Raw genomic sequence first — 23,033 nt, forward strand, 5'->3', positions numbered from 1 at the left:
ATTGCATCATCGTAAACAAATGCTTTATCTTTATTCTGTGCACATTTTTCCCCTTCAAGTTTTTCTGATAAGCCGTTTTTCATGCCATCTTAGGTATCAATGTGACTTTCGCTCCGTTATTTTCCTCCTGACTCTCAGTTAGTCTTCTCATCATACGTGTCGGTAGACATCACTCATTGCGCGACACGACTGTCTAGTGATAATCATTGATTTTGAATTGATTACTCCACAAACACAAGCCAAAGCTTTCCTGCTACTGCAGCTGAGTTTTGTTTAAATAAAATGTTTAATTTTAAGCATATAAGTGCTTCATTAAACACATGATGGGGCTTAGCTGGCTACAAACAGACAGGTAATGTTCATACTCCCCAAATATACTGAGGCTGAAGTTGCACCTTGGGGGGCCCTTAGTGGCTTCGATGGCCGTCTGATTCTGTAGAGTCTTCATAGAGCTGAAACGGCTCTGTATTTTGTACACAATTTTTATGATTTTCGTTATTTGTAATGGCTCCAAATTATGTGTTTGTAGGAGGACAACTGATTAAAAAACTCAATTGCAAAATATCGCTTAGTTTAAATTTGTAATCGAAAGTCACTGTGTAGTAATTGCAATTTGTCATATTTCCTTCAAGCAATTAATATTTTTCTGTAAAGCAGACATAACTCAGTGATTATTTTCTAGTACAAAACAGTTTAAATAATCAGTTACTTATGTATATTAAATTACTGTATTTTAGTTTGTTTATTGAACAGTTTTGTGTAACAGAAACAAATGAACAAACAGTGAAACACTAATCAGTCAATGGCTCAAAGTAGGATTTTTATGCATTTTTAATTTTGAGCCACACAACAATGCAAATTAGTCGGCACTTTGATTAGTTATGTCAATAATTCTGTCTTTAAAACGATATGAAGAAGAAAAATAAGACATTATTGCGTTTCAAATTATTCAGCCAGTTGCTTAGGCAGACAGTTTATTTCCACCATTCATTCCACAGATGATATCCCAGATACAAAAACAAATGTTCACAAGAAAACGGTACTGGGAAACATTACTTAAATTAAATTCACTACATTGCTCATTAAATATAAAATCCTAATCTCCTCCAGTTCAGCGCGATTCTTTTCCTCACTTTTCTCGATGGAGGAAAAACAGAGTCTGATTAAAGCTTTAAATCCACTGCATGTGTTGCTGCTGATTTAACTGATCGGTTACTTAACTGCACTTTTCAGTTTGCTACCAGCGGTTTCCTTGGAGCTCACGATGGAGAGCAAGTCACCTCTCTAAGGACAGTATCTCACATCCCAGTCCGAATGGTGAGATGAATCTTCGTCTCTCAGCAGCCTTGGCCAAGCACTTCAAGCTTACTGCACAGAGCCCGTTGTCTGAAAGGCCGTAGCGGCGCCCACAGATGGGTTGTCTGCAATGTGTGAGTTGGGATTTAGCTGAATGTGGAGATATCAGCTCAGATGTTCTCTTCTACATCGAAGCCCAGTTCACTAGAGATGAGGTTAGGCTCCTCCGCACACACTGCCTTGGCCATTTTGGTTTCACTCAGTCTGTTCAGCTTCCAACTTGAAAGACCATGTAAAAGAGGGGCTTCATGGACCTCTGATAAATGTGCTAAGTCACAGGGTTTGGCCAACAGAAAGCTGAGTGCAGGAGTCACCGTCAGATGACTGGAGATGATAGATAGGTGAATTTGAGGATTTTGTAATTTATTCAAAGCAACATACAATTTACAACAACAAACAAGAAAGCACACTGTAAGTAAATCAAGAGAGCGGAATACAAAGTCTCTAAGGAACAGGAAACCCCTTTTGGCCGAGGGCGTTATTTTACTAAACTTTCTTGTAATTATTATTATTATGATTATGCGACTTACAACATTTGAGACACAATTACTTACATTTCTTTTGTTTTTTCACTATTAGCACAAGCAGGTGAAGTGACCTCCTCCTGGTCACACACTATCAGTGCCTATCAGTCATAAGATATCAAATCCTTTTGAAATTCATTCTAAAACACGTCTTTGACAAGTTACCATTGCTAGTACCTTATGAAAGCTCTCTGAAAGAATATTTTTCTAGGTGCAAAAAAAAATTCCGCCGTTACTTTTACATAAGAACAGTTCAGTAATAAACAATTTAACACCAAAATAAAAAGGAGGAACTTCAGAACACTGAAATTCTTTGAGGTGGTAGGCCAAGACAAAGGGGTTGATGTCCCCGGTGTAGATCTTCTCCAACTAAGCTCACTTCTGGAGGTGGCACCCAGTCTGAATTCTTTTGTGGCCCAGAAAATTCTGGTTTGTGAGACTCGTCGGCCACATCCAGTACAGCAATATGGCTTCTCGAGATTAATTCCTCCAAATTTTCTTGGCCTTTGTATGTGTAGCAAAGTGTATTCTGATTTATATTTTGTTTTTTTGTAGCTTTTAGTTATGAATTTCCCCAAAAGTAATTGTTTATGTGTCCTTAGTTTCATACCAATGGTATTTTGTAGTACAAATGATAATTAATGTGACTCCTCACAGACTGCAGGCAACCTCAGGCGATGGTGGATGCTGTACAGGCAAGTCTGCTCTCTCCAAGCCTTTTCTAATTTTATTCTATTTATTTGACATGAATATTATTTGGTAATTCTCAAGTGTTAAATAACAAATGTGCCCCCCCCCACTGAGTTCTTGTATACAGTCTTTGTATGTTTTATTATCAAAAGCAAACGAACAAAAACAAAACTAAATTTTAAAAAACAGCATATCTTCTTTAAGTGCGCTGCCACAGAGTTTTAATATAATTCAGCATGGTGTACAACATCACCATATGGATACTTTGGAGTTTCCTTTTTATTTTACATTTTATTTATTTTGTATTAATAGTCTGTGTTTGTAATTATTAGTAATTGATTTGATTTATTATTTAATAAGCATTGGCGAGAAGCTGTTTGTATGGCACCCTGTTTTTTTGTTTTTGGAAAGGTATGTTATTTTATTTTTTGCCATCAGTCAATGGCTCAAAGTAGGATTTTTATGCATTTTTAATTTTATTTATTTAATTTTATTTTTTGTTATATAAAAATAGAAAAATATATTATTATATAGCTGAACTATGATTTATTATGTGAGGTTATTATGTGGCTGCTCTGAGGCTAGGAATTTGCACTGGCAATCGGAAGGTTGCCGGTTCGAATCCCGTAAAATGCCAAGGGACTCTGCTCTGTTGGGCCCTTGAACAAGGCCCTTAATCTGCAATTGCTTAGCGTTTTGAGAAGTGAGAAAAGTGCTATATAAATGTAAAAAAATATTATTATTGTTATGTATATTGTAAAGAGTTCTTTCTGATGAAATGTGTATAATATATTGTAAATAGTTCTATATGTAATATGTATGTTATTAAAACAGAGCTAGGCGCATGGTGGAGGCTGTAGGGCTTTGGTGAGAAGCAGTTTGTACGACGCCGTTATTAATTTTGTTTCTGGAAAAGAAAAAAGGATATAAACTTCTGATTCTCCTCTGTGTGGATTTGTTTTTGACACAACACTAGGTAGGATGGATTCCAGTCAGTTACATGTGCTTACTGTCCAGGCAGGAGTGAACCTCACTCTAAGTCAGGACAGTTCAGCTGTACTTCTCTCCAGTGTGAATTCTGGTGCGTCTCTGAAGAGAACTCCTCTGACAGATTTGTTTGCCACATTTCAAACAGCAATATGGCTTCTTTCACAGATTAATTTGTCAACAACAGTTTAGTTTGCTTACTTTTCAAGACAGGAGTGAACCTCACTCTCGAGTCCTCAAGTGTGCCCATTTTTCTGGACTGATTTTTGAACTGCTACCCTTTTTATTCTGTTGTGAACTCTAGTGTGTCTCTGAAGAAGGTCCATTACTGAAAACTGTTTACCACATTCATTACAGCAATACGGCTTCTCTCCTGTGTGAAAGCTAGTGTGGTTCTTCAGACTGTTTAAATGTGAAAACTGTTTACCACATTCATTACAACAATATGGCTTCTCTCTAGTGTGAATTCTAGTGTGGCTCTTCAGACTGCTTATGTGTGAAAACTGTTTACCACATTCATTACAGCAATGCGGCCTCTCTCCAGTGTGAACTCTAGTGTGGTACTTCAGACTGCTTGTGTGTGAAAACTGTTTACCACATTCATTACAGAAATAAGGCTTCTCTCCCGTGTGAATTCTTTTGTGACTACGAAGGCTGCTCATTCTTGAAAACTGTTTACCACATTCAGTACAGCAATATGGCTTCTCTCCCGTGTGAACACTAGTGTGGTTCTTCAGACTCTTTATTTGTGAAAACTGTTTACCACATTCAGTACAGCAATATGGCTTCTCACCGGTGTGAACTCTAGTGTGGTCATTCAGACGGCTTATACGTGAAAACTGTTTACCACATTGTTGGCAGCAATATGGCTTCTCTCCTGTGTGAACTCTAGTGTGTATCTGAAGATGGCTCATTTGTGAAAACTGTTTATCACATTCATTACAGCAATACGGCTTCTCTCCTGTGTGAAAGCTAGTGTGGTACTTCAGACTGCTTCTGTGTGAAAACTGTTTACCACATTCATTACAGCAATACAGCTTCACTCCAGTGTGACGTCTAGTGTGGTGCTTCAGACTGCTTATGTGTGAAAACTGTTTACTACATTCATTACAGAAATAAGGCTTCTCTCTCGTGTGAATTCTTTTGTGACTACGAAGGCTGCTCATTCTTGAAAACTGTTTACCACATTCAGTACAGCAATATGGCTTCTCTCCTGTGTGAACTCTAGTGTGGTCCTTCAGACTGTTTATTTGTGAAAACTGTTTACCACATTCAGTACAGCAATATGGCTTCTCACCGGTGTGAACTCTATTGTGGTCATTCAGACGGCTTATACGTGAAAACTGTTTACCACATTGTTTGCAGCAATATGGCTTCTTTCCCATGTGAACTCTAGTCTGTTTCTGAAGAGCACTTCTGCCAGAGAATTCTTTTCCAGATTCCAAACTGCACTGATCTTTGTTTCCTGTACAAAGTTTAAAAGAAAAGGGGGAAAAAAGAGCTTACTTTCAATCCACTGCCTTATTATTAACATTAACTCACATTAAATACATGGTGGCTGAAATTAGGAATAACTTTTGATAAGCATAAGCAATTATAAAACTTTACTTGTACATGGAAAGCACACTCAACTTGTTAATTTTATATTCCCTATTACAACTACTTAGCAGGGCCACATGTATAAAACTTCCTTATGCTCGGCAACATGTGAAAGCCAATTCTCACACAAAAGTTCGGATTTTTAAAACTAGAACTTGGCGTTTAAATTGGCTTAAAGTTACTGCAAATTTTGAGCATTTGTAAGTCCCACGCAGACTTTTTTTATTTGTGTTGGCATTTTAGCAACACCTGGTAGAAAAATGAACTGAACAGAAAATCCCATTTCATTGCACATTTCACATTCTGATGTTTGACAGGCTAGAATATGTGAGTTTTGATATATCACAGTGACATTTTGGATTATGATGATGACTGAATTAGAAGCCGATTTAGACTCCCTACTGTCATCCTCTTTGAAGTGTGTGCTGAATATGTGCCTTCATTACAGAGACCATCACACAGCAATCACACAATCTCAGTTCTCTTACAGGTCTTAACAGCTGTGGGATATTTGGTGATGGCGGCTTTTCAGTGTGAACTGCCTGACCGGTGAGGAATCTCTGAGTCACCCTGAGCCACATCATGTCGTCTGTATGGGGTGGTACATTTAAGATGTTACAGATATACATGCAATATCCTACTATCAGGATGTGCAAGCTGTAATCAAAATGCAATCTGCAGCAACATCTTCTGTCATCAGCAGTGGTGGTCTTCCTTGGCCTATCTGTCCCTTTGTGATTGCTGAGCTCAACTGTGCATTCTTTCTTCTTATTGATATTCCACACAGTTGATTTAGGTCATCCTAAAGTTTTACTGATGTCTATAATGGTTTTATTAGTTTTTCAGCCTCATTGGCACAGTTGTTGTCTTCATGTTGAACAATAGCCTCTACAGACTCCAAAGGGTAGAAGCAAGTCGAGGTGTCTTAGACCTGCAAAACAACAGCAATGAAACACACCTGAGGAATCACAAACTCCTCTGACATCAATTGGTCCAAACATTACGGTGCCCTGAAAAGGGGGGAACCATGTAGAAAAAGTGCTGTCATTTCTACAGGGTGTGACTGAAATGTTTGCAAATCCCCTTTTAAATGAATATGTATAATATAACTTTACAAAATAAATAATTCAGATGTGATAAATTTTTTATTCTGCTAAGCAAAGGGGTAAAGGAAAGAAAAATGTTTCTTTGTTTCAGCTATTACTGAAAGTATTATATAAAACAGAATGCCATGCCAAGCATGAAAAAGGCACTTTCAATAATAAGAATTTGTCCTGACATTTATGCATAATTAAACTAAAACCATTTTACACCAAAACAAACAACAAAATGGCTTCTGGTGGCGCAGTGGGTAGCACTGCTGCCTCGCAGTTGGGAGACCCGGGTTCGCTTCCCAGGTCCTCCCTGCGTGGAGTTTGCATGTTCTCCCCGTGTCTGTGTGGGTTTCCTCCAGGCGCTCCGGTTTCCTCCCACATTCCAAAGACATGCAGGTTAGGTGGATTGGTGATTCTAAATTGGCCCTAGTGTGTGCTGGGTGTGTTTGTGTGTGTCCTGCGGTGGGTTGGCACCTTGCCTGGGATTGGTTCCTGCCTTGTGCCCTGTGTTGGCTGGGATTGGCTACAGCAGCCCCCGTGACCCTGTGTTTGGATTCAGCGGGTTGGAAAATGGATGGATGGATGAAAATGGCTTCTTTAATTCACCAAGGAAAACGGCACAATGGATGAGTGATGCCTCAGTGCCCAGGCCTAAAGAAGCTGATGTTACCTCAGAGAAAAATGAGAAGCTGTTGGTGTTTCAGCTCTATAGGAGAGTGGCAGGTGACACCAGGACTGGTAAGCTTTGTGACACGCTGGTGACATTTATACTCACCATTATAATGTTTACGGGTATCTACTATCAGGACTTATTTATGTTAAGTAAACTAAAATTTGCCAGGTTTTCCTGTCTATATGCTCTAATGTGTGTGTTCACGTATGTAATTATTATCTCTGTTATGGCTGTAAACATCAATCAGTCTAATCCTGCACTCAATGAAGAGCGCTATAAACAATAAATACAACTAAATTAAACAGTAGTGTTACACAAATTAATCAGCCTTGAATTAAAATTGCCCAGTTTTTGCTGTTTATTGTGAAATCGGCTTGCATTTGGTTGACTGGTCTACCGATTTCATGACATGGAATGTGTTAATCTGAGGACACGTGTACAACTGACAGAGTGCACAGAGTGGAAACTGGTTAAGAAAATAACTGCTGTGTGGAAATATCTTAAAGTATCTGAATAGTGATAGGAATGTTATATGTGATGTTTAAAATGAAAAATTTAGGTGTTAGTTGTGGTGGATTTAAAGCAAAGACATTGGAGCAACTTATTTGATGAGACACTTGTAGGTACAACACTCGGCTGAGCACAACGACTTTCAGCAATGCAGTGAAAGCAGGAAAACCGCTAAGGAAACAAATGTGTCTTAGCTGTCAGTAATGGCACTGTTTGAAAAGAACCAGAAATATGATCAGGACAGGACAAAACATAAGAGTATCACTCAAAAGTAATTGCAATTTATCATTTTGGATACTCAACCATTTTCTATAGTAGAAAGATTAGGATTTCTTCCTTTAAGTCCTATAACTTGGAAGCACGATATACACTGGCGAGAGAATGGTTCTTTTCAGACATAGCATTACCCAACACGAACACTTTCGTGGCATTTCATATACAGTGACATGCAAAAGTTTGGGGCCCCCAGATCAAAATAACTGTTACTGGGAATAGTTAATTGAAGACGAACTGATCTTCAAAGTCCGCCATTCTATTCTGCAATTTAAACAAGATTCATATATTAATTTTGGTTTGTAGTATAAGAAAAGGAAGGAGTACCCCAATAATGTATGGGCACCCCAAGTGATCAGAGGTCTTGGATAACTTCCCCCACACCCCAAGATGTCAGACTTTAAATTAGCTCCTTAAGGGCTTTGGCTTGTTCACAGTCATCATTAGGAATGGCCACGTGACGCACATGTCAAAGCTGTATCAATTCTCAGACTCCACTCTGAGAAATAAAATAATTAATGGTCACAAAGCAGGAAAAGGCTACAAGATAGCAGCAAAGAGTTTTCAAGGAGCCATTTCCTCAGTTTCTAGCGTTATTAAGAAATGGCAGTTAGCAACAAAAGTGGAGGTCAAGTTGAAGTCTGGAAAACCAAAACAATTTCCAAGAGAACTGCTCATAAGATTGCGAGAAAGGCAATTCAAATCCCCTAAAGATTCATGAAGATGTTTTGTAGTCACACTCTGGAGTAGTGATGTGCTGTTCCTCTGCTGCAGTGACACCACCACAGATATGACATTCATGAAAGAGCCATCAGAAGAAAACCTCTCCTGCATCCTCACTAGTGCTGGGTGGTATACCGGTTCATACCGAAAACCGTTTTTTATTTTTTTTTATGATATGGATTTTTCTTATACTGCAACACCGGTTTAAATTGCATAAACGATGTTCGGAACGTGGCGCAGCGGGAAACTGTTCAAGTGGGGACCTTTTTCACTGCTACACTGCTAAACACAGATTTGTTGTACTAGGGCTCTTTTTCACTGCTACACCACCAAATAGTGGGCGGTAGCATAGGAATGCTGCGCGGTGAAAATGGACAGAGAGCCTGGAGATACTTTAGTTTTAAAAGGTGAGATGTGTAAATACTGTTTCTATACTACTGGATAATACTGCAAGCCAAGTTGTACTTGTTTTATTTGTTTTCAATACAGTGTAATGTACCTGGGTACTGTGTACTAGTGTGACGACATGTTGACTTTATTCTCGCCGTTTATGTCAAGATTAAAGTCGACATGTTGACTTTATTCTCGTAATTTGTCATTAAAGTAGAACATCGTAAACTAAACTTCATCGTAAAATGAATATTTAATTTACTAGATTTTCTCAAACCCCGTCATAAGTTATATAGCACATTAAATGCTTTGTGTTAAGTGATTCTTAAACTGACTTCTTCTTGCACTAAGAGGAGGCGCCGGCAGCAATCGCCAAACAGAATACATTCACTTCATGATCTTCCTTCTCTCTGAACATTTAGAATGCTAAAATAAATACTTAATATAATTTTCATGGTGAAATGCATTAAAGCATGCATTAATCGTATGGGGGCACGGCAGCGTGCCTGCCTTGCATTTGCATGTTTTTCTGGTGGGTTTACTCGGCGCTTCTGTTTCCTTTCACAGTCATGTAGGATGTGGGGTTTTGTTGTGCTATATTGACCCTGCTAGTGCATGTTTTGCTTGTATTCATCCTTCGATGTGCTGGCGACTCGTTCAGAGATGGGCGCAACTCTGAATGGATGGCATAATTAAACATGTATAACGAAGATATTTTTAAAGTTCTGAACACTCCGTGGGCTAAGTTTATAACTAGTTTTAATTTCAATTTTGTGGTGATTGGTTATGTGGTGAAAGAAAAAGGAAGGATAGGAACTGGGGTTTTGGTAGTGTACGTCAGATAGAGACAGCATGCATGCAATAAAGATAGCCCGCTCAGAAGAACATGCATTGAATTCTGTGTTCGTGTCTCCGACCAGCAGATCACAAACCCAACATTTACACAATATTTAACTTAAACCTGTGCGATACCCATTCATACATCCAGTTTTTTGGAGCCTCGTCACACCTGCCATAAAGTTCTCTACACTGAACATACACCTGGGGACCCCTTACTGCGAGGGAGCAGCACTACCGCCTCACTACCGTGCATGTGTAATACCTGCTTTAATGCATTTCATCATGAAAATGATATCAAGTATTTATCTTAGCATTCTAAAATTTTCAGAAAGCAGGAATATCATGAAGTGAATGGATTCTGTATGGTGATCGCTGTCTTCTCTTAGTGCAGAGGAAGTCAGTTTAAGAAGTGTAGTGATTAACCACTGGGTCGGGGAACATAACACAAAGCATTTAATGTGCTGCATTAATTTATGACAGGTAAATTAAGTAATTGATTAAACATTGATTTTAGGAAGAAGTTTAGTTACGACATTCTACTTTAATTATGAAGTAAACTATGAAAATAAAGTGGAAATGTCGACTTTAATCTCAACATAAATGGCGAGAATAAAGTGGAAAAGTTGACCTTGTTCTCGACATATAGTTTGTTTTTTTCTTCCCAGTATAGCTTAGCTTGAAGCAAGGTCCATATTAATGCAGTTTGCCTAAATGATGGTTTAGTTGGTAAAGACGTCATCACCAAGTTGCACTTGTTTTATTTTATTTTAATTTGGTGAATACTGTGTAATGCACCTGGGCTTGAAGTCTTGAAGTAATAGTGCAACTATCAGTAATAATACTATTATTTATTTTATTGTTATTATTTATAAGTTTAAATATTATGCAGTTTAATGATGATAAAGTTGTTTAAAAAGTCACTTTAACGTATCAGTGGACAGAGATTGTTAACATTAACAGAAAGTGTAGTTGGTTTACAAAAAATATTTACTATTTATTCCTTTTCTAAGACATATTCGGTGCAATACAATTTTTGACAAGCACTTCTGGATATTTTACTAAGTCTAAATGCCTCTTTGTATGGTTGAAAATATGTTGTCAAAATTATAGTTTGTTGTTGCAAAATTTGTTCAATAAAAAGGTTCTATATTTTGACTGCATCTGTCAAGCAATGTGATACCTTCTCCATTAGTGCCACCCCCTTGATCACTTTATGGGGCCATGCAAAACTGTATTAATAATTGTGTGCACATTAAAATGTTTTTTTTGTACAGTGTACAATATTCTTGACAGTGGAATAGGTTATTCTTAGCCAGTAATTGCAGTGGAAAATGTGGTTAACATCCACTCATGCATGTGGAAAAAAATACCGTCGAATACCGTGAAACCGGGATAATTTAGAAAAATACTGTGATATAGAATTTTGGTCATACCGCCCACCCCTAGTCCTCACCATAAAATTCAGCATCAGAAGTTTGCAGATGAACATCTAAACAAGCCCAATGCATTTTGCAAACAAGTCCTGTAGACTGATGAAGTCAAAACAGCACTTGTTGAACACAATGTGCAAAGGTGGGTTTGGAGTAAAAAGGGGGCAGAATTCCAGGATGAGGACTGTCTGAGGATATGTTGTCATTCTGCAAAAAAAGGAGCGCTCCTGATCCCATTGACACGTCATCATCTCATCAGGAAAAACCAGTAGGACTATCTTTACATTCACATACAGCGTGTTGATCTCTGGACTACCTACCGCCATCATTTCATTTTATCAGTTGCCGTTATCATGGACTTCATCGTGTGTGGTTTTTGTTAGTGACTTGTTATTGTTGAATTCATGTTTATTGTTAATCGCCATAAGGGAACTGGGGAAGGATCATTTTCATTTAATATTCTTTAATTTCTATTACTGGTTGCTTTTTTGTCTCTGCGAGGGAGTGTGTGTGAATCGGGCCAAGGCTGGGTGCGTTTCTAGGATCCCCACTGAAAAAATAAATAAATGACCATCGTATCAACGGTGGGAATCTCAGCTGGGTTTTTTAGTCCGCTAGAGATCTTTATGTGGAATTATCCCTTAACAAGTCTCCAGCTGTGTCCTCATTTTCTTGTTGAACTCTTTTTAAAGTAACAGCCAGGCTCCACTACTCTAATTACTTTAATGATGTTAAATACTTCAGTCATGCCTCCTCTTAATCTCCATTTGCTTAAACTGAAAAGGTTGAACTCATTTAATCTTTTCTGATAATTCTACCTCTCACCCATAGAATTAGCTTTCCTCTGGACTTTTTCTAGCACCACTTTGTATTTTTTGTAGACTGGAGACCAAAACTGCACACAGGACTCCAGATGAGGCTTCGCCAGTGTGTTATAAGGGTTCAACAGAACCTCCTTGGACTTGTACTCCACACATCAAGGCGCTATATAACCTGATATTCTGTTAACTTTCTTAATGTCTTCTGAACACTGTCTGTAAGTTTATAGAGACGAGTCCACTATGACTCCTAAATTCATCTCATTGAGTGTACTTAGAATTTTCAGACCTCCCATTGTGTATTCAAACCATACACTTTAACTTCCTATGTGTAACACTTTACATTTTCTTACATTAAATTTCATCTAACATAAATCTACCCAAGCCTGTATGCTGTCCAAGTCTCCCTGTAATAATTCAACAGATTCTCGATAATCTGCCAATCCATCTATCTTGGTATCATCTGAAAACGTAACCAGCTTGTTACTCATATTCCTATCCAAATCTACTATATATACAGTATATAAAATCCTAAGCCTAAAAGTGCAATGATTTTGTGCAATGATTTTATGTGACGTTTTTATGTCACACTTTAAATCGGGCTTATTTTAAAACCTACATATATATGTATGATATCATTCTTTTCAGAATTTATCGAACTTTAATGCAATGTTGTTACATTTTTAGATTCTTAAAATTAAAAAAATATCAAGAGCTCACGTCCTGTGAGACAAGACTTTGTGCCAAGAGATTTAACCACGCCTGGGACCGGAAATAAAAGAGTAGGACAGCTGCTGTACAGGCTTTGAAATGTTCAATGCGCTGCACGAGATGTAGATCACGCAGTACGGCGGCGGCAGCAGCTGATCGAGCAAAGAGGAGGTTATATATATTAAAAAAAAAAAAAAAAAAAAAAAAAAAAAAACTATTTGTATTTCATTGTATCACCGTTTAAGAGGGGGTTTCAGAGGAGCGACCGCGTCTCCTCGGGGTGCATTCAGCCCCCTTCTTCACAACGCCAGCGGCAGAGACGCAACGTGGCTGGTGCATAGCACAGGCCAGGGTGTTGGCGAGCAAAGCGAGCAGGGGGCGAACCAAATAGTACTTTACATTTTCTTACATTAAATTTAGCCTTCCAAATCTGCCCAAGTCTCTCTGTAATGATTCAAAAGATTCTCGATTAACTGCCCATCCACCTAGCTTAGTATCAGCTGAAAACTTAACCAGCTTGTTATTCATATTCCTATCCAAATATTTATATATAATAAAAATAGTAATGGACCCAGCACTGACCCCTATGTGTCAACACTCTTACAATCACCCAATTATCAGCCAATTTTGATGAGGTTCCTCACACCATCACACTCTGCTTCCTGTGTCTGAGACAATTCTGCACCCACCTACAAACATCACCCTGAACTCTCACTTCTTTTAGTTTGATGCCCAACCTCTCATGTGGCACCTTATCAAATGCTTAATGAAAGTCAAGATAAATAATCTCATCTGCTCCACTTTGATCGTATCCTTTTGTTGCCTCCTCATAGAATTCCAGCATGTTAGTCAAACACGACCTCCCTCTTCTGACCTCACACTGACAGTTCCTAATAACTCCAGTCCTTGCCAAGTGTTGCTCAAACTTATCCTTAATAATTCCTTCCATTAATTTTACTGTGATGCACATTAAGCTTACTGGCCTATAGTTGCTTGGATCTGCCCTATCACCTTTTTATATGAGATGATATTTGCCATTTTCCAGTCTTTCAGAATCTCTCCAGTGTACAGTGACTTCCTAAAAATGTTTCAAGGGTTTATATCTGTACTCTCTAGCCTCCTTAAGAACTTGAGGGTAAATATTATCTGGTCCTGGTGATTTGTTTGATAAAGTAATGGAGCAGCACTGAAACAAGGATGGCGACAGAGGGAAAGCTTGTGCCTTAAGTTAGCTGTGTGGCCAAAATTACACGTCACATGAGGGAGGTCTGATCAGTAAAACTGTTCTTTCCATGTCTTGCAAAATCTTTTCCTTAATAAATTCCTTCCATTAATTTACCTGGGATCCATGTTAAGCTTACTGGCCTATAGCTGCTTGGATCATCCCAATCACCTTTTGTATAAAATGAGATATTTTCCAATTTCCAGTCAACAGAAATTTCTGCAGTGTGTGATGCCTTCCTAAAAATGTGTCGTCACACATAAAATCTGTCCTGCATCATATGTCAAATGTTTAACTTCTTCCTAGTAAGGAATCCCAGTTGCTCTTGACTGTTTTCTGCAATGACACCATTTAATTACTGATTTGCTGGTAACTGCAAAAGCTTTCTTTGCCCTCTGACCAACAAACACAAAGGTTTGAATACAAGTACCTTTACTAAACATTGAACTAGCTCTTGTGTAGATGGCAAAAAAAAAAGAAAAACAAATAGATAAAAGGTATGAAACACCCTCAGAGCTTCAATATTCCATCCAGATACCTCTTAAGGGTTGTCACAAGGACCTTAAAAGATCTGAAGAGCTATATAAAACTGGAAAACATGAATAAAGCATTTTGAAAGGCTTGACGGGGAGCCAAACTGTCTACAAAAATGGAGCAAATTCAGTACTGGAGTGGGCATCCTGCAAAGATCACCGTGTGAAAGCAGAGGTGAAGAAAAGAAACACAGAGGGGAAGAGCAAAGGGCCTGCAGAAAAATCTCTGTGCATGTGTCCATGTGAAGGAAAATAAACTGCTCAAAAAAATTAAAGGAACACTTTGAAAACCCATCAGATCTCAATATGGAAAAAAAATCCTGCTGGCTATCTCTACTGCTATGGACTGTCCTCACAGGTGGCGCAGTGGTAGTGCTGCTGCTTTGCAGTAAGGAGACTGTGGAAGATTGTGGGTTCTCTTCCTGGTTCCTCCCTGTGTGGATAGCGCTTTGAGTACTGAGAAAAGTGCTATATAAATGTAATGAATTATTATTATTATATGGTGATGTGTTAGGAACGAAAGGATGGCAGCCACATCGTTTGATGGAAATGAAAAGGATCAACCTACAGAGGGCTGAATTCAAAGACACCCGGAAAATCAAAGGGAAAATATGATGCAGTAGGCAGGCGAGTCCATTTGGCCGAAATTTTATTGCAGCAACTCCAAATCGTACTCAGTAGTTTGTATGGTGCCCATGTGCTTGTATGCATGCCTAACAAGGTCCTAATGAGACGACGGATGGTGTCCTGGGGAATCTCCTCCCAGATCTGGACCAGGGCATCACTGAGCTCCTGGACAGTCTGAGGTGTCAGATGGACCGAAACAAAATGTCCCATCCAGAGGTGTTCTATTGGATTGAGGTCAGGCGAGTGACTGCGGGGGCCAGTCAATGTATCGATTCCTTCATCCTCCAGGAACTCACAAACACATGAGGCCAGGCATTGTCATGCACCAGGCGGAACGTAGGAGCCACTGCACCAGCTTAGTGTCTGACAAAGGGTCCAAGGATTTCATCCTGATATCTAATGGCAGTCAAGGTGCTGTTGTCTAGCCTGTAGAGGTCTGTGCGTCCTTCCATGGATATGCCTCCCTAGATATACCATCACTGACCTACCACCAAACTGGTCATGCTGAACGATGTTACAGGTAGCATAACGTTCTCCACGGCTTCTCCAACCCCTTTCACGTCTGTCACATGTGCTCAGGGTGAACCTGCTCTCATCTGTGAAAAGCACAGGGCGCTAGTGGTTGACCTGTCAATTCTGGTATTCTAAGGCAAGTGCCAACCGAGCTCCATGGTGCCCACTGGAGGACGTTGGGCCCTCATGTCACTATCGTGAAGTCTGTTTCTGATGGTTTGGTCAGAGACATTCACACCAGTGTTATGCCTGCCTGCTCGAGGTTATTATGTAGGCTCTGGCAGTGCTCATCCTGTTCCTCCTTGCACAAAGGAGCAGATACCGGTGGGTCCTGCTGATGGGTTAGGGACTTTCTACAGGGGCACTGTCCAGCTCTCCTAGAGTAACTCCCTGACTCCTGGAATCTCCTCCATGCCCTTGAGACTGTGCTGGGAGACACAACAAACCTTCTGCAAATGCCACGTATTGATGTGCCTGCCAATCCAGGAGAAGCTGGACTACCTGTGCCATCTCTGTATTGTCCAGGTATCACCTCATGCTACCAGTGACCGTAGCCAAATGCAAAAACTAGTGAAAAAAACAGATGAGGAGGGAAAAAATGTCAGTGGCCTCCCTCCACCTGTTAAACCATTCCTGTTTTGGGGGTCATCTCATTGTTGCCCCTCCAGTGCACCTGTTGTTCATTTCATTAACACCATAGCAGCAGAGACTGATTAACAACCCCCTCTGCTGCTTAACTGACCAGACCAATAGCCCAAAAGTTTCACAGAATTGATGCTATACTCTCATTAAAAAAATTATTCCTTTAATTTTTTGAGCAGTAAATAAGAATGTTGTTTATGGAAGGACAACACCAAGGAAATCAGTATAATCTAACAAATGCATCATTGCACATCTCAAACTTGTAAAAGATCACCTCGATGTTCCAGAACAGACAATGTTCTGTAGATGAACGAGGAAAAAGTTTAACTCTTTTGACAAAACACATGACATCATGTTTGGAGGTAGGAGACAACTGCACATCGATACTAAAGCCTCAAGGTGAAGGGAGCATCATGGTTTGGCCTGCTTTGCTTCTTCAGAGCCTGGAGAGCTTGACACGATCAAAGGGACAGTGAATTGAAAATATTTTCAAGAAATCTGACAGCAAAACATAAGGATAGCAGAAGCTTAACAAAAGTTGAGTTATGATACAGGACAATGAGCCAAAACACAGGAAGAAGTCAAAAAAGACAAAGAGTTAAACATAAGGAAATTGGTGTTCTGGAACGGCCAGTAAGAGACACGCGATGCTGTGGCCTGACCTAAAGAGAACTGATCAGAAAAGAGCTCTCAAGAATAAAAGGAACCAAAAAAAGTTTGGAGAGAAGATATGGATTAAAATTCAAGGCTGGTTAGCAGCTACATGAAGTTTGGTGGAGGCCATTACTATTAAAGAAGGGTCAACCAGTTTGTAAAGATAGGAGGGTCACAGAGTGGACTGTGAATGTTCAGGACTGACAAGAAGTCATCCAATTGTTTGTGAGTTATTAGCTTAGGTTGTCTGTATTTGGAGCATAGTTGAATATAAGACCACATTATTAAGATGAATTAAAGCAAATATCCAGGAAATTCCAAAAGGTTCATAACCTTCTTTTGCAGCTGTATATTTGTATAGCACTCTTTACCAAGGACATGTTTAGGACTTTTGCATGAAAAACTGCAAACCTTACATAAACATTGATGAAATCTCAAACTACATTTAAGCACTCAATAAAACACAGTATTTCTCATAAAAACCGCAAGATCTGACCTTTCACGCCCATAAACCCCAACCCTAAAACTTGCCCATTTTTTATTTTGCACTTACTTTTTTCAGACTTCTTTGTATATGGTGACCGATTTTCCTGAGCTCTAACAGATGTAGTTTTCTCATTCATATTTGGTTTAGCCTGTAATGATTCAGTCTTCACATTGACAGAAGGCTCCGGAGATGAACATTGTCTGCTTTGAGAAGAGTCTAACCTGGTCACCACTCCATCTTGACACCCATCATGAAGGTTATCTTCTTTTACACTGTTCAGATTTGTACAGTTGTGTGTTTCAATACTGACAGACTTCTCTTCATCTTCTTCTTTAATGCCCACTGCCTGCAGTTCATGGTTTTCCTCCTTAATGCTCAGACTTTCCTGTTTAAGGTAGATGGACGCCAACTCACAGTCCTCCTCCTTAATATCCATGATATTTCTGTCCACATCACAGCTTTCCTGTTTCACATCCATTGAGATGTTCCAGTAAACATCAGCTTTTTCCTTTTCTCTGTAAAAAGAACAGGAATAAACTTAATTAAAACTCCATCACTTAGATCTGAAGTCACTTGAATGTCATTTCACAACACCCTCTCTGTTAAGGTTTACATAAAGATTGAACGTTCATAGCATGCTGATAGTAACACAGTACTCTTTATTTCAAATTATCAGTGGAGGGAAGGTCCAACAGGCTGAAACAAGAAGAACAATCTACTATGGGTAACCCTAAGAGGAGAAACCAGATAAGTACCAACCAATTACTAACCTTCAAGAATATTCTACTCAAAGAGGATCTTGATAAGAGGAGAGAGGTCAGGTGGTATGTAGGGATGACCATTATTTACCAACTCGATACCAATACTGCGGTCTGAAAGCTGGTATTGATACCAAAGTCAAAAGACTCCGTATCGATCTAACACTACCTTGCAAAGCAAAGTTAGATTTGTCAATGAATCTTTAGAACATGTGAGAATAAATATTATTATTATTATATTAATAATAAAGGCAGAAACAGGGCACACATGAAAACTGCACATGGTTAAGTAAACAGACTGAGGATTAAACTCGCACTACTGGAGCTGCGCGGCAATAACACAAACTTCAAATTCCTAATAACTTCTTTAAAACTCATTGTCAGGCATTACCAGTTGAAGTTTAGAAAGAAAACATATAAAATTGAGCAGTACGGTGGGATAGCATTATGGAAAGAAAAAAAAATCCAATCCCACTCAATGCATGGAAATGTATGCTGTTATAACTGGATTAAGCAGTTTACAAAAACCGTATATTGGCTCTAGCAGACCCCCATGACTCTGTAGTTAGGATATAGTGGGTTGGATACTTGATGGATGGATGGATGGATGGATAAACCGTATGGAGGCTTCATCAAGTATTTAGAGCCTTTCATTTTCTGCACACTTGACAGTGTTGCAGGTTTAATTTTAAATGGATACATTTGACACTTTTGCCCATTAATGCACAATCAATAACCCATAATGACAACATGAAAATACATTTTCAGAAAAGTTTAACAATTGTATTCTCTCATTTCAACAGTAGAAGTATTCAGGCACTTTGCTGTAGCTCTTGAGAGTGTGTTCAGGTGCATCCTATTTGCTTTCATTCTTCTTCAGATGGGTCTAGAACCTCATTGGAGACCACCTGTGACAAACTGATTGATTTGACATCGTTTAGAAAAGCACACATACCTGTGTATGTAAGGGCCCACAATTCAAACTGCATGCCACAATGAAACCTAAGCCAAAATGTCCAAGGAACTCTCTGTAGACCTCTGCAATCAAACTGTGGTCAGGCATAGATAAGGACAAGGGGATAAAAACCATTTCTAAAGCTGTGGGCATTTCCAGGGATACTCTGGCCTCAATAATTGTGAAATGGAAGAAGATTGGCACCACCAGGATTTCACCTAGAATGTGCAGTCCAGCCAAACAGAGTAACATTCCAAGATAGGCATTGGTCATGAAAGGTGATCAAAAACCTAATGGTTGCTGTGACAGAGCTTCAGAAGTTGGGAGAACCAGTTAGAAGAATGAAAATCTTGGCAGCACTCCATCAATCAGGCATTTATGGTAGAGTGACTAGATGGAAGTCACTATTGAGTAAAAGGCATATAACGGACCACTTGGAGTTTGCCAACTGACATTTAAAGGACTCTGAGAGCATGAAGAAAAAGATTCCACGGTTGCATGAGACAGAATTTGAACTATTTGGGCAAAACTCCAAGCACTGTCCCTGGCAAAAATCAGACACTGCTCATCATCTGCCTAATATCATCCCTTCATTGAAGCATGGTGGTGGCAGTATAATGCTATGGGGTGCTCCTCAGCAGTAGGGATGGAAAAAGTGGTCAGAACTGAGGAAAGAATTAATGCAGACAAATAGTGAGAGAACCTTGAGCAAAACCTGCTCCAGAGTACACACAGCCTCAGACAGGGGAGATGGCTTTCCTTTCAGTATGATAATGACACAAAGTATACCACCAAGACAATGATGTGCTGGCTTTGGGGCAAGTTTCTGAGTGTCCAAGAGTGGTCCAGCTAAAGACCACACTTAAACCCCATAGAACTGCTGTGGAGAGACCTGGCAGATTTTCAGATGCTTCCCATACAATCTAACAGAGCTTGAGAAGATGTAAGATCTCAGGCTGGGAAGCATGCACTAGTACAGCGTGTTGCAACACCCACCACATGACAAAACAGCTTGCGATCCTTGTTGGCAACCCCCTGTTCAGCCGGGTCCTGCAATTGGTCCTCCAACTTGCAGGGAAAACTTTGGCGTGCCAATCCTTCCGCCAAACTCCACCACCATAAAGTAACTTCACACAGCTCCTAAATGGAAGGCAGATCTGCCAAGAAGAATTCAATAAACTGCCTAAATCCTGGTGCGCTCAGCCTAGAGAGACTTACTTAGGAAGACTCAAAGCTGGAACTGTTGCCAAGGGGGCTTCTGCAAAGTACAGAAGTAAGAGTCTTAATCATTATGTAAAGCACTTTGAGCTACTTTTTGTATGAAAATGTGCTATATAAATAAATGTTGTTGTTGTTTTCTAACTATATTTTCATCTTTTATTATTCTTATTGTCTGCATGTATTGTTAGGGAGCAGTTTGAGTAGACCCTGGAGAGGTGGAGATATGCTCTAGAGAGGAGAGGAATGAAGGTCAGTAGGACCACCAAGACAGAATACATGTGTGTAAATGAGAAGGAGGTCAGAAGAATGGTGACGATGCATGGAGTATAATTGGAGAAGGCAAATGAGTTTAAATACTTGGGATCAACTGTACAGAGTAACAGGGCTTGTGGAAGAGAAGTGAAAAAGAGAGTACAGGCAGGGTGGAATGGGTGGAGAAGAGTGACAGGAGTGATTTGTGACAGACGGATATCAGCAAGAGTGAAAGGGAAGGTCTAGAGGATGGTAGTGAGCTATGTCCTCACAGGTGGCGCAGTGGTAGTGCTGCTGCTTTGCAGTAAGGAGACTGTGGAAGATTGTGGGTTCGCTTCCCGGTTCCTCCCTGTGTGGATAGCGCTTTGAGTGCTATATAAATGTAATTAATTATTATTATTATTATGTTGTTATGTGGGTTTGAGACGATGGCAGTGATCAGAAAGCAGGAGACAGAGCTGCAGGTGGCAGAGTTAAAGATGCTTATATTTGCATTGGGTGTGACGAGGATGGACAGGATTAGAAATGAGGACATAGAGGGTCAGCTCAGGTTGGGAGACAAAGTCAGAGAGGCGAGATTGCGTTGGTTTGGTGCAGAGGAGAGATGCTCGGAATATTGGGAGAAGAATGATAAGAATAGAGCTGGCAAGTAGGAGGAAAAGAGGAAGGCTTAAGAGAAGGTTTATGGATGTGATGAGAGAGGACATAAAGGTGATGAGTGTGACAGAGGTAGAGGACAAAAAGAGATGGAAAAAGATGATCCACTGTGGCAACCCCTAATGGAAGCAGCCAAAAGAAGACGACTTATCAGAAGTGTAAAGTAGTAATGGGCAGAGGGAAGCCTCAAGAAGCATGGAAACATTTGAAGCAACTGCATTGCAAATCAGGTTGAAGCATTTAACACTCTCCTCCCTAGTGACATCTGCTGGCCATTTGCATTAACATTACACAAACTGATGATTAAGTTCAATGACATCTATTAAACTTTTACTACTTTTATTTTTCAATTGCTAAAGGCTGGAAAGAAGAGAAGGGTACAAGAGGAGTCTAAAATTTCTACAGCTGAAAATATATAGGAAATATGAGATAAGCGTTCAGCTTTTGGTAGTAAGAATCTGCCATGAACGGTCAGATCTCTAGTCAGCCATGAGTTAATTGTTTACTTAATGGAGTTACAACTGGATTAAGGTCTAGCACACCGTTTTCACTTGTTCTTGTTGTTTTGCTGATTTTAATTTCCAAGTAAGTAACTGTGTTTTAACAGGAATTTCACAGAATTTAGTTTGATTACTTTGTTTCAGCGCCAGTATTTCACATTTGCTTGAAAATGTTTTAATAACATCAAGTGCTGTATGCACTTCACTGACATTTTCCAAAAAAAAAAGTAGTGTCATCTGCCAGCTGGGAGATCCTTATTTCTTTTTTTAATTGAGTTAAATACCTTTAAGTGCTCTTTGAGTGACCAACAAACTAAGACAGAAGTAAGGAGAAAATGTGGGGGGTATGGGTGGTAAGGGGCAATGTTGACAAATTCCTCTTTGAATTTCAAATTGTGGGGAGGTTCCATGAGAAACTTTAACTGAGCCATTACTTCACTTATAAACAGTCATAACTGCTTTCACCAAAAAACAAAATAATAATATTTAAAATTTTGTAGGGTTTCCCTAAATTCATAAATGTATGTCAAAAGATAAATTCAAGTCTTATTGTGTCAAATACCATTTGAAAATCCAGAAATAGAATCACTGTCTCCAGAAAGCAATTCATTATTTTCAGTCAAGTCTAAAATCAAACAGAAATTATTAGAAATACAACGATCTTTAACACAATTTGACTGACATTTGTCAACAAGGTCATTTATCCCACATTTCAGTCTTTTAGTGAATATCTTGTAATTATTGTTCAAAAGCGTTACAGGATGCCAATTATCCAAAAGTAGAACATCCTTATTAGGCTTAGGAATTAAGGCAATGATGCCTTGTCTTACTAAATTAGGTCATTCTCCCATTTCAAAACCTTTGAAAGTTGGAAGTAAAAAATATGAAATGTGATCTATAAACATTTTATAAAATTCTGAGGTTAGGTCATCGTTCCCAAGTGATTTATTATCTTTTAAATTTTTGATGGCCTATTTCATTTATACTTCTCTACTGGGACCCAAATATTTCAATGGCAACGTCAAGATTACTATCTAATATATAAAGTTGTTTGTAAAAAATTGGTTGTAAATTCTTCAATTTATGTAGGATTCTCACAAAGGACCCCATCAATTGTGAGCTTTCAAAGCACGTTGATTTTACCCCTCTATCTTCTAAATTAAAAAAAAAAAATGTTTTTTTTTTCCTCCTTTATCCAACCACTGTCTTATTGATCTCACAAAAGCCCCCTTTTGCCTGGTAAACATTTAGGTTATTAGCTTCTCTGTATCCAACTACATACATACACACACTTTTTTTTGAGATTTACAGAATCTTTTTTTTTTTTTTTATTAACCTATGTTTCAGACAGGACCACTACCAGTCATAAGTTTTAGAACGCCTCAGTTTTTCTT

General features: G+C 39.1%; 1 protein-coding gene across 1 annotated transcript in view; it reads right to left on the bottom strand.

Annotated features, from left to right (window-relative positions):
* Positions 1-23,033, bottom strand: part of LOC114643102 (zinc finger protein 271-like) — a 63,608-nt gene that overhangs the window by 34,661 nt on the left and 5,914 nt on the right. The window contains exons 2-3 of the mRNA XM_051935645.1: positions 17,363-17,804; positions 3,804-5,022 (exon numbers count right to left, since the gene is read on the bottom strand). Of these exons, the coding sequence (XP_051791605.1) occupies positions 3,804-5,022; positions 17,363-17,774 (1,631 nt within the window). The 5' untranslated portion in view covers positions 17,775-17,804. The remainder of the gene's footprint in view (positions 1-3,803; positions 5,023-17,362; positions 17,805-23,033) is intronic.

The sequence above is a fragment of the Erpetoichthys calabaricus genome, chromosome 1 (genome assembly GCF_900747795.2).
Source record: "Erpetoichthys calabaricus chromosome 1, fErpCal1.3, whole genome shotgun sequence".
Taxonomy (NCBI): domain Eukaryota; kingdom Metazoa; phylum Chordata; class Cladistia; order Polypteriformes; family Polypteridae; genus Erpetoichthys; species Erpetoichthys calabaricus.